Here is a 13,289-nt window from a genome sequence, read left to right on the forward strand (position 1 = left end):
ATACAGTATATCAGTGGGATATGTGTATAGCTCTCTCACTGGTACTTGCATTATATATGTGTTGATCTGACAAAGTTATGGTATTATTAAATTATGTTTTATGGTCAGTAAACTGATATCTTAAGTAAATGTATACCAGAAATCCATGTATATTCATTTCAATTACATTTAATTTCATTGTACATTCTGGTTCAGATTCCTTGGAGTCTTGCCAAAAGTTCATCAGAACTGAAACAAGTATGTCATGGATCGTGGCAGCTTGAAGCGGAGTGATTCATTGGATAGTATCACTGTACTGGAACTGATAATGATACAAGTTGGATCGGTAACTGTCCCAGCAAAGCCAAATACTATGCTTTGCTTCAAATGAACGTATAGTTACTTGGTGCCCACCCCAACTCCCCTGAAAGCCATCTAATCCTTCACTCAGTCTCCTTTCCTCAACCCTGATTCTCGATTACTAATGAAAACAAATCTCAAAAGCACGTCAGAATAAACTCTACAAGGGCAGAGTGTCATTTTTATAGACAAATACTTTCCTATAAACACGTCCTATAGGTCATAAAAGGCTGTGATTTGAAGTTAAATTACTGAAAAAAACCATTTAAAAAATAATATAGTCATAGGAATTTTTTAAATCCATTATAATTTTTTTAATGTTGAATCTGCATTTTAAATACAAACCGTATTTGACATAATAAGCGCCCAGGGCGCTCTCAAAATTAGAGATAGGGGGCTCCTATTTGAATAAAATTTTGGTGAAAAAAAAGAGCTCAAAGATAGTAAATTTTGTGGTTTATGCTGACAGCCTGAAATGATACAACAGAAAAGTCTGTGTGTATTAGACATGACAGATATATTTTTCCAGATTTTATGGGGTGCATATAACGCATGAGTGCGTATTATACATGAATAAATAAGTCTTGTGTACATTGATCAAGTGGAAGAGGTACTAATTAGGATTGTTCAATGGCCAATATATTAGCAAATATCGCTGTGGGCACTTATTAGAGCGGAGCGCTTATTACGCAGAATACGGTATGTATTTGGGTCCGCATATCCCACTGCTAAGTCCCGCATACCAAAATGGGGCCACGGTCCTATGAAATACATGTATACTGATTGCTGAATTTTCAATAAGATATGAATAAATTAGAGAAAACTTATTAGTCCATGATTGGTATGATAAAGAGAACAAGATCATGTCTACATTTGCTGTCATGAAGGAGAAACTATAGGCCTACCCCCAAGGCTAAATTTTAATTGACTTAGTTTTCTCAGCTTCACCAGTTATATGAAAATCTACAGAAGATCATCCCGTGATTTCATGTACAAGTGAAAGGATAAAATATGACAAAATGATATGTGTACTCATATAATTTGATGATTATGATCATCAATAAAAATAGTCACAGCCATCAATAAAAATAGTCACAGCCATCAATAAAAATAGTCACAGCCTTGGAATGTGTATCTCCATGATAATAAGAAGTCAGCAATAGCAATGCATTCCTCAGATCTGCCTTCTGCTTGTGCTACATCCGTCTATATCCTGATCTGATAGTCTGCTCCTCGACTGCTGCCAGACTTGACGGACGCCGGTTCTTCACGTGACTTTGTCACAACCGAGTGTCTGCAACATCCATACAACATCAGCAAATTCGTCAACATATACCGCAACATTCTGACCATAGCATTGTAAGCAATGTTCTAACATCTTGATATTTATTGACAATCATGTTAGACTTTCTGTTGGAAATGAACGGCAGATGGTCAACAATCCAGGATTGTGATACTTTTTGGCATTCAGATGCTAACTAAAGGGAGATAACTCATCAGACTCATAAATAAACTTGAATGCTGACAAGCCTAATATGAGTGGCTGTACGTAAGTGATTCTTGAAGCAGATATGGTAAATCTTCATCATGTTCATGAAGAAGTTTATGAGTAACTGGTTCTAGTTAGTTTTATTTGTAGTGTAGCCTTTAAATAGAGTAAGAGTTGACATTGTTAGTCAATCAACCAAAACTGTCACAATATGGTCATTTATCAAGTTAATACACATACAAGTGACACTTCACCATTTTGGTAACGTAATCCTTGCTTAGATTTCCAGTTTTAAGACCAATTCTAACATGAAACTGTACATTAGGTTTTCAAAGAGTTGGGGAATCTTACGATCGTGTCATCTTGACTGTTGGAGAGGACTTGCTTGTGCCAGGCATGTCCCGCCCTGCATCTATGAAGGTGGCCATCTTCTTGGGTAGATTGGGTGGAGTGCTCCACGACTTGGCCTGGCAAGACACAACCAACACATTACCAGCTTGCACAAATTAGATTTTGAGAATTTTTAAAACAACCGTACTCTTAGACCCACAGCAACTGTGTGTGTTTGTTGTTAATCGCCCCACTCAGCAATATTCCAGCTATATGACGGCGGTCTGTAAATAATGAAGTCTGGACCAGGCAATCCTGTGATTGATATTCTGAGCAATGATTCCCATCGTCGGGGGACTGTGACGCGCCATCAACCAAATCACCACCCGATTCATTAAGTCGCCTCTTATGACCAGCAAGCTTGCTAGGCTCCAACTTGGAATGCCAATGGGGACCACCACAACAGACTAGACTGAGGGTTCTGGCTAGTAGTGTGATGTGGAGGGGATCAGACATATCAGGAACATGACAAAGGGAAACATATTCACCTTTGCTCGTATTAATTTGGAGTGCTGCTCTAATTCTCGGGTCATTTCTTTCCTTGATAGTTTTGACACATTCAGAGTCAGCGTCTGAAAATGAGAATGTAACAATTGAAGGAACTACTGTTACAGACTTAAGGAGCATTTCTTCCAGTTGACAGTTGATGTTTTGTTTTGTTTGCTTGTTTGTTGTTTAATGCCGCACTCAGCAATATTCCAGGTGTATGACGTCGGTCTGTAAATAATGGAGTCTACGCATTTGGGATACGATGACATGCATCCAACAAGGCAGAGAGCCTGACCACCTGATCACGTTAGTCACCTCTTACGACAAGCATACTTGCCTTTTACGGCAAGCATGGGTAGCTGAAGACCTATTCTAACCCGGATCTTCACGGGTCAGTTGATATATTCAACCACATACTGACAGATTGTTTTGCACTTAGTTATGCAGAATATTAAAAAACAACCAACCTTCCACTGGACTGTCTCGTAGCTGTGAGGGTCGTGTGGACTTGGTAGACCGACCTTGACCTTCCTTACTTCATGCCAGTCTGGAACACAATTACATACATACTACATCCGTTGGAGTAATATTTTGGTGAAGTTCAAATGATATACAGGGGTTTAATTGGACGAGAGGCCAGTCACATGACGCAAAAACCAACATTCATATTAAAGCAACGCATTTTATTTTCTGTTAACAGATATTTTTAAAAGATTAAAAAACCCAAACTGTTTTCTTTTTATAAAGTATTTTCTAACAGACACAAGGATACTAAAAGGGCATTAAAAGAGAATTTTGTCTTTTTAATTCCCAACAGCAGTTTCTGCTATAATGATAAGCAATATTCATAAACCTAAAACTTAAAAGTGTCACATTAGCATACAAACAACACATTTCCTATGTTTTTCTCCAGACTGTATCCTAAAACAATGGTAATTTAATGGAAAGTAAGAGATTGAGGAAAGTAACAATGTTTTGCCAGTTTGGTTCAAAATGTAAAACCTATACCATGTATACAGCGTTAGAAATTGGCACTAGTCCTGTAGTCCATGCCAAACTGCCTATTTGTTAAGTATCATAAGGACTAGTAGAAATTTGCCATTTTTAAGGGTTTTGCCATATGTCATCATTATAAGGACTAGTGGACTAAAGATTCCCCTGCTGCTATTTCCTTAACTTTCATCTCATTAAAATAATAGTTTGTGTCAGTAACAGATTTCACATAGTTCTTGTATTTTGCAGTGTTAAGTATATCAGGGTTGGTACAGACTTTTCCTCAACAAATTCAAGGCCTTTTCAGGGCTTTTTCAAAGCAATTGAAAAATTCAAGACAAATATCGGATTGCAATCGCATTCATTCATTAGAACACTCATAATTCAAGCAATCTTCATGTAAACAAGGCATGCAAATTCAGCTATAATTTTAAATTACTCGTTTTCATGCAGCATTATTGCATATGTTCAAGGATATTCACAAGCGTTTTTGTATTTTTGTCTATACATAGTTTAAAAAGCGTTGATGTGTAGTTAGGGTTTAATTTTCAAGGTCTTTCCAAGGCAAATGTTGATTTTTAGACAAACTCTAAAATTCAAGGTGTTTTCAAGCCCTGTGTGCACCCTGTATAAGATTATTTTAGTTTAGTATCAGACTGTTAAAACACTTCTCACATTTCGTGTAGGCCTTCTCGAAGTCGAACACCAGGTCGGATAGACTCTGAAAGAGAGGGACAACATTACTTTTGAGAGTAGTCCATGGTTTCCAGGAAAAGGTGCAATATCAGATTAACATTTCCTTCTGTGACATATATGTATTTATCATTTAACTTAAGCATTTATCCATGACATAAGCTTATGACATAAAACCATGTATGTCATACCCCAATGACATAAGTATGCAAATTAGATATGCAAATTAGATAACTGGAAGAGCGAGCGGTTTGATTTGAAACTATATATTATAAGTGAAGTTACACCAGAGATATAATCAGATTACACAGAATCGTTGTTGTTACCGTTATTAAAGTTTCAATTATTCTGCAAAAGTCTGTTCAAGTATTTTGTTTAAAATAATCCGAGGTACTTTTTCTCAGCGAATTGTTTATTTTGGTTTACATGGCTATGGAAAACATGTATCACTACGCACGATCTATACGTAAGATTTCGACAAGTTGCTGATGTTAATGTTTAATGCAATTATTCCTTAATTTGGAAGCAAAAATGTGAAAATGATAAATAGAATTCATCACTCGTGTTTTTTAATATGGGAAATATCAACCTCGTCCCGTTAATCGGTATTTGCCTCGCCAAAGGCTCGGCAAATACCGATTAACTAAGACTCAGTTGATATTTCCCATATTAAAAAACACTCGTGATGAATCCTCTATTTATTAATGGTGTACTCTCACAGAGCGAGTAATGGTTTCGTCACCTGTCTGTAATATTCAAGTTAACCATTATATCACCCATTTTAACCAGACAAATCCAAATTTTAGTGGAATCTTACGGTGTACCCATATTTACCTGGTTGGTTATTTTGGGGGTCCAGGGTCCTTTAATCATTTAAATCTATGGGTGCCAGGTTAATAAATGAGGGTCTAAGGCTAAAAATACAGTACTGTACCACACAGGACGTAAGATTGCACATACTCAGAGGCTGTTAGATAATGGAGTGTGACAACTGAAAGAAATCTATGTGTTGAAACCTTTTATATGATTATGTAAAGAAAACATCTTAAGTTGTACCACATTATGAAGTAGCAGCATCTGAATTTTTATGCGTTTGGGATGAAGGATTTTGAGTCTGGTAAATCCCGGGGAATATTGGAATACTACTGAATATAGCGTTAACGAATAGTGAGTAACTTCTCAGAGATGCATGCCACAAAATTGATGTGTGTGTGTTGATGGATGTCCTGCTATGTACAGTAATATCTCCTTCCCTACAGAGCAACGAATCATTGAATGTGTCACATGATGCAGCGTAGAGATTGGGTGCTGTTGATTCTAATGAATCTATTTCAAACTCACGACCACATTGGAATTTCCCTTTTGTTCAAATTCTGATAACAGCAAACAAGGATATAATGAACAAAGGGACCACTAATCTTAGTTCATTATAACCGCAGTTCGTTATAATCATATATACAGCATATAAACAGCAAATGGACAGTACCCAAAAGCAGTTCGTTATATCTATCAGTTTGTTATAAGCGTTCACTGTACTTCACACAGTTCAGGGTTAAAAATAAAATAAAATGTAAAAAAATAATTGGGGGGGGGGGGGGGGGGGGATGTGATAAACACTAAAGATTGGAACAAAGATCCGGTGCATCAAACATATTTAGTGAAAACCCTACTGTTAAAAAGTATAAAATAATATAAAACATTGTCTTTAATAAATAAATGTGATTCCGAGGCATTTGAATGATTGACCAAGCTATTCTTTTTCATATATGCTCACTAACAGACTAGACCCATGAAGATTCCGGGGTAGAATAGGTCTTCAGCAACCCATGCTTGCTGTAAAAGGCGACTATGCTTGTCGTAAAAGGCGACTAACGGGATCGGGTGGTCAGGCTTGCTGACTTGCTTGATACATGTCATCGGTCCCAATTGCGTGCATCGATGCTCATGATATTAATCACTGGATTGTCTGGTCCAGACTCGATTATTTACAGACCGCCGTCATATAGCTGGAATATTGCTGAGTGCGGCGTTAAACAACAAACCAACCAACCAACCACTAACAGACTATGGTTTCCTGATTGGCTGATAACAGAATAGATTTACATAGTCTGCGAACTTATTATTGTTGACATATTTATTTATATTTTTTGGCTTCAATGTTTTTGCTTTGTGGATTTACACAGTATGCACACTGATTTTTATGTTTATTCCACCACAAACACAAAAACATATTAAAGTAAATTCTTTGATAAAACCATCATAACTTACCTTAAAGACAAGAGGCTTATACATGAGATCCTCCCTCCGGCTCATACCAATAGCACCGTATCGACCACCATGAGAAATTCCCAGCACCACATGCCGATGAACACTGCCCTGAAATGTACTCTTGAAACTGATTGGATAACGCTCAACACCCATCATGCCATTGGTCAGGTATCTTCTTGTGGTCAAGGGTGTATATGCATAATTCACACTCTGTCCCATAAACATGATATGCATTATGCATGTGTACATGTATTCATTATGTTAATAATCTGGACAGGTACCCCACCCTTGTTTAATGAGTTAGTGAGTTTAACATTAACATCACATCAGCATTGCTTCAACGATGTAGTGAGGTGAAATGGGGTTTAACATTGTAATCAAGATTATTGCACTTATATAACGACATGCATATGTGGCTGCTTGTATTAGTCCGGACTAGTGCCTATCCACTGAGATACCATGCAACACTTTAACATGAATACCCCACTCAGACACAGTGTACTGACTCCAAGCCGAATAGTCCTTGTTTTAGCCCCTTCATGCAAAGCACCAGGGCCCGGTTCCACAAAACGATCTTAGCGCTAAGATGATCGTAACTCCCATACTTTAACATAGGCTTACAACAATCACGGCACTAAGATCGCTTTGTGGAACAGGCCCCAGGTAGGGAAACAATTACCATCTTTTGATATCTTTTGTTATGATACGGACAAAGATTGAACCACCAACCTTTCGCTCTCAGGACAGAAGCCCTATCCATTGGACCAAGAGACGTCTGTATAGTAACTAGGGCTGGGACGGGTAACTTGGGTGGGTAGGGAGTAGGACCTCAGTACCCACAGACTACCCGAACCGTGGTTAATCACATGATATATTGTTTAATGAAAAGAATTATCTAGAACTCTTATCTTTCTGACTATGCAGCCATTCCTTCTGACTTTTATATGTTTGAAAAAAGATAAAGCTTCGGGCAACTTCAGTGTATGCATGACCAGATCGCTTTAAATGTGTATCTGAATATATTTTGCCAGGGCTACAGTCAAACCTTTTCCAATCAGACAATCTTTACCTATCTCTTAAGATCTACAGTGGGTACCTGGGTAGGGTTGGGCATCGGGGTGGGTATCCGGGAAGTAAGTCTGGACTTGTCCCAGCTCTCCTAGCAACCCTAAGTTTGTCATCAGGGGAACTACTGTAAACAGCTTTATTTCTGCGCCGTTAAGATATTGTGAATACCACACTCAAGACAATACTGCGACGAGATATTTTTGCGAGTTGCTGTGTTGATATGACCCCTCGATTACCAAACAATAGACAGCTTCTGTCCGAAACTAGTTAATCTGAGTTGGCCGGAAAGTTGACCGGAAGGGATTGCGACCAATTATCAAATACGATAATTGACTCAACTCAGTGTCATGACTGTGAGTTTGAATGCAAACTATATAAGAAGACACTAATTGGTCTGTTTACACTGTCATTTGTGATGTATTGTGTGACCATTCTGCATTCATTTGTGTTTTTAACTTATTGAGTAACTTGTGGTTCTGGTTGATGATTTCAACACTCGATGACGTGTTGCAATGAATAAAGTATGTATGTATTATTTATACTTATTTTTGCGTTTTTAATTTTTGCGATTGAGTCTCCTTCACAAAACTCGCAATAATAAAACGGTCGCAAAAAATTCCCTGTTCACAGTATAACAGAACCAGCAAGATAAACCAAAAGCTTTGATCTCCCAGGCCTAACATCACAAGTATGATTACATTAGAATAATGTTCTTTCAAGGATACATCCCTAGTATAACAGCCTCCAGACATTTGATGGGAAGAGACTCGCGGATCATTTCCTTGGCGCATTCCATGAGTCTGAAAGGAGACAAAAAACATGTGAAAGCATCTAAAAGCATGTGAAACATTATCCATGTTCTAAGACTAGGATGGATGAAATGATATTTGGCAACTGTTTGGTTTGTTATTATAACTGTTTCAACCACATTATATTTGAAACTTGACAGCACTCCATCCTCACTTTTTCATCTATAACTTGTGATGCTTAACTTGTGTTTCATAATGAAATTATGAAAATATTCTCGACACTTTTCACAGTAATACATCTGTCCATTCTCTCCTTGGCCACATAATGAAAATGATATGTATTACAGTGGAACCCTGTTAATCTGGACAGTATCATCCTAAACGTAATCTTCTGGATTAACAAACTTAAAAATTCATGGGTACATAGAAACATCTCTCTAATCATATGTTCCCAACCGTAATTGTCCAGGTTCGAATAGGTCTAACAACTCATGCTTATCGTAAGACGAGACAAATGGGATTGGGTGGTCACACTCAATGACTTGGCTGATGCATGTCATCGTATCCCAATTGTGTAGATCAAGGCTCATGATGTCAGTCACTGGATTGTCTGGTCCAGATTTGATTATTTACAGACCGCCGTCACAGAGCTCGAATATTGCTGAGTGCGGTGTTTAACAACACACACACAAAGTAACTGCCCAGAAAGGAGGATTCCTGTATTAAGGAGGTTTGAACTAGAGAGGTTCTACCATGCCTACTCACCCTGATATTGGTCTGTTTTTCCTGATTTCAAAAAACTGTGTGCCTGTGTGATTATATCTTCCTGTGTTAAGAAAGCTCCTCAATTTCTATATATCAGTCAGATCATGTTAGAAAATTAAGACTCAATGATGAGGCAAGAACTGAATAGGTATCTGTGGCAACTGCATTGTAGATGGACATGTTCATTTCTGGGATTCTTCAAAACTGTAAACTTTTGAAGAAGAAGAATTGAATTACACCATTGTTTCATTTTCAAGCACATATATCCTATCTGCTAAAAAAATATATTTTGAACGTCACAGAAAAATCTTCCTGTACAAATAATTCGGCATTCTGTCCATCAAACACAAACAGAATGTCAAAGAGTCACTTTAGACTAACACAATCATAGTCAATGAAAACATTTCTTTGATATAATTTTTTAAAAATTCTTCGAAAGAAACTTTCCTCTTCTGCTGTGGAATCAAGCAAACTAGACTTGGTCAGTTTGATCTAGACTTGCCTAGGCTTTTATCAAAAAGGAAAAACAACCTAAAAAATATAAATTCCACAGTCATGGTGCAGGACTAAGTGACTTTAAGGGAACCCTTTTGATATTTTATTTCATTATTAACTTTAAAAGAAAATACTTTTATAAATTTAAAAATAATTTAGTGTGGCCTTGAAATATGAAGGATACTGGAGTTCTGTCATGTAGTTCTGAATCTTCTCAACCCGATCTCCAATCGGAACTGTGGGTGAGAAACTAAGTGGAGCCTGTGGTGCCGGGATCTGGTGATACAAATCATAATCATAATCAGCATCATCATTTACATAACCATACAGCATAATTTTTTCTGTATCACCTCTTCATTTACATTTCAATAGAATTTCAGGGAATAGGATCCCTTTATTGCTTCTAAACCTGGTCAAGGGGAGATAATTCCTTCTGGAGTGTTTTAGTGTAACCTCAAGCTCCTCACAGCAATAGCCCGTTCATGGAACTCTCTCTACTATCGCTGCCACAAATCAAAACTCCCCACTGTGATAGGTGGCCACAACCATGCTTGGAGTTGTACTCACAGCCGAATGACCGTTAGGTTTACAAACAAGTGACGTCTGCCATGACGCCGAATACACTTACTGCTGCTAAATTATTTTCTTTGATTGTCAATTTGAATTTCTGTTTCATTAAAACTATCATGTAATTGATATAGTAAGAATATAAGGGGGGAGTTGGTTGATTTTCCGTTAGTCTGCAGTCTCAAACCAATTTGATTATACAAACAACAAAGTAAATTCATCTGGAAAACATGGTCAGTTGTGAAATGAAATATGATGGCATTCCCAAAGACATTAACAAAAGAATTAAACGTTACTACATTTGGGGTTAGAGGGCAAACTTCAAGATTCTTGTTATGGCTGCGCCCACACTGGTGGCAGCGATGTTACCGAGAGTATAACGAAGGTGTCACGTGCTGGTTAGGAGCTTGGTGTAATCAATAATAAGTGAAGGTAACTCTGGTGGACTAGTTCATCGGTTTGTGCATGCTACAAGGGACACTGTCATTTTTATATTTGTTGTAGGTGGCATGTTGATAACCATGTTTTGCAGTTGTGAGTGAGTGAGTGAGTTGGGTCTAATGCCGCTTTTAACAGTATTCCAGTTATATCATGGCGTGTCATCTTAATGTTGGAGGAAAGCCCGAAGTGATGCAGGTCTCAGACGTTTACCACTTTGGTGAAACCAATGAGCACGGGTATGATGCTGACAAAACTAAAAACATAATCTAGCTGAACAGAGATTATAACCCACAATCACAGGTTTCTGGCGTGCCCAAGGGACACAACTCTGCACAGCGAATTGGGGCACCTTAGACGACTCAGACCACCCGTACCCACAATTGCAGTCATGAAGGCTACTAAATGTGCTTTAATTAGTTTTTTATCCATCCATCTTCCTGGGGATTATTAATTGTTCAATCGTATATCCCACTCAGACACAGTACACTGATTCCAAGCTGAACATTCCTTTGTTTTATGCCCTTGATGCCGAGCGCCAGGCTGGGTAACAACAAGTACCATCGTTTAACGTCATCTGTATAATGCAGGTCCAGGATGCATCCACCAACTTGCTCTCTGGGGAGATGCTCTATCTGGGGAGGCAGTCAGATCCCAATGTGAAACATGAGGGTTTGGCCACACGACAGAGTGACATGTCAAACTTATACATAGACATTATAGACATTAAAAATCATATACTATTAGGCTATTTGACTAGTGGATAAAACAATGTTTAGATTTACCAAAACAGACATGTTATTATCAATCATGTCATTTTTTGAAGACGAAAAGCATATGTGTTTGTTATATATCAAATGTTCACAACATAATCTATGCATAAATGTGTCACTGCTCACCAGTGGTGTGAAATATGTTGATTTCTTTCGGGATTTTCTTGCATATTTACTTAAAGTTATCTTTCCAATATTTATCGATAATTGATCAATATTTAGTTAGCTATTATCAATCTCTATGATCTATATCGATAGCCAGCCCTAGTCTCCTTCATTGTATTGCATGATGTTTTAGTGTGGCAAATAGTGTATGATTGTACTTTTGAATTTGAAGACAGTTGATTCATTAAAATTGAATGAAATGGAGTCTTTTGTTGTGTTTTCATATTTTCAGTAGTTAAGCCCAGAACTTAATTTTTGATGAAACAGTTGGTCCTAAAAGATGAAAAAACTTGTTACATCTGACAATTTGCCAGTTTGTTATGTCTTTGTGTAGTGTGGCAGGACCCTCACATATCACATTAGGTAAACCGCCTCAGTGGTCTATTGGATAGAGCATCTCCTCGGAGAGCAGGTTGGTGGTTCCATCCTCACTCTGTGCTGTAGCAGAAGATGGTACTTGTTGTTACCCTGCCTGGCACTCGGCATTAAGCAGAGTTAAAAGTTGTCACTCCTGTTTAGTCCTTGCCAAACTGCCCAATAGTTAAGATATCACATGGGTTTTGCCATATGTTATAATTATAAGGACTAGTGGACTAAAAATGTTAGTTTCAAACGCTGTATTAAGAGGATACAAGGACCTATTGGCTCGGAGTCAGTATACTGTATCTAAGTGGGGTATCTATGTTAAAACTGGCATTGTACATGTTGTATCTCAGTGGGCTAGCACTATAAAACCGACATTAGTGCAGACTAGTACTAGCTCACATGCATGTACACATGCACTCACACACATACATGCACACTGCAATAATCTTGAACAAGTACCAAATATTGCAGCAAGTACCAAGAGCAGTGCATCAAGTATCAATTAGCTCAACAGTATTGTCACTTATCGACTTCTCTCTAGCTATGTATGTGATATCATTCTATTTCATAAACAGGGTAAATGGAGTTGTATTCAAAGCGGGATAGAAACTCAGCTCCCTCGCACTGCATGACTCATTCCTCATTCTATATCACAGCCATATCATGTGTAAATATCATTCTTGAAATACAATTGTAGAAACTGTTTTTATTACCGTAACTAACTCTTTGCTCTGTCTCACTCCCTGCACCATTTTGTGTCCTTCAGGGTGGATTTTGGCAACATGATCCCACATTCTCTGCCAAGTTCTATCTTCAATTGGAAAACCACTTTTGTTGACCCAAAACAAAACACCGTTTTCTTCCTGAACCTCATCTCCATCAGGTAAAGATTGAGAGCGTTTCAGTTTTTCTGATTTCGACTTCATTCTTATTTTGATCAAATCACCCTCTTCTCCTAAATTTCCTGATTCCGGCTCAGGAAATCGAATTAATGATCCGAATGTTTGAAGACCTTGTTTCGATTTAAATGACATACGCCAGTCATAAGATCTGGCGATCGTGACATTGTGTTATTTCATGCATGTTGATCAGCAAAGAATGCGATACACCACACAATTAGGGCTACAAATGTTACACTGCATATAGATCTAATTCAGTATTTACGATTCGGAAGCCTGTCAGCGCCTACAGTTTGTTGTTTATGCGTTGTTAACGTATTCCGTCACCTTTCCGATTTAACGA

At 37.9% G+C, this 13,289-nt stretch overlaps 1 protein-coding gene across 1 annotated transcript; it reads right to left on the reverse strand.

Moving 5' to 3' along the window:
* Positions 1-891: 891 nt before the first annotated feature.
* LOC124122789 (tubulinyl-Tyr carboxypeptidase 1-like) lies at positions 892-13,254 on the reverse strand. Its single transcript, XM_046485927.2, has 10 exons — positions 12,761-13,254; positions 9,923-10,014; positions 9,244-9,300; positions 8,455-8,529; positions 6,662-6,833; positions 4,376-4,421; positions 3,175-3,254; positions 2,707-2,790; positions 2,180-2,295; positions 892-1,633 (listed from the first exon to the last, which is right to left on the reverse strand). The coding sequence occupies exons 1-10, from the start codon at positions 13,079-13,081 to the stop codon at positions 1,546-1,548; spliced, it is 1,131 nt and encodes a 376-aa protein (XP_046341883.1). The 5' UTR covers positions 13,082-13,254; the 3' UTR covers positions 892-1,545.
* Positions 13,255-13,289: the final 35 nt, after the last annotated feature.

Source organism: Haliotis rufescens, unplaced genomic scaffold (genome assembly GCF_023055435.1).
Source record: "Haliotis rufescens isolate VD_foot unplaced genomic scaffold, xgHalRufe1.0.p SCAF_3, whole genome shotgun sequence".
Lineage (NCBI taxonomy): Eukaryota > Metazoa > Mollusca > Gastropoda > Lepetellida > Haliotidae > Haliotis > Haliotis rufescens.

Coding starts and splice junctions, on each gene's coding strand:
- LOC124122789 (XM_046485927.2), bottom strand. CDS start 13,081: ATGTCATTTAAATCGAAACAAGGTCTTCAAACATTCGGATCATTAATT. Junction 6,834..8,454: donor GAGGCTGTTATACTAGGGAT/GTATCCTTGAAA, acceptor GACCACAAGAAG/ATACCTGACCAATGGCATGA. Junction 2,791..3,174: donor ACGAGACAGTCCAGTGGAAG/GTTGGTTGTTTT, acceptor TCTCATTTTCAG/ACGCTGACTCTGAATGTGTC.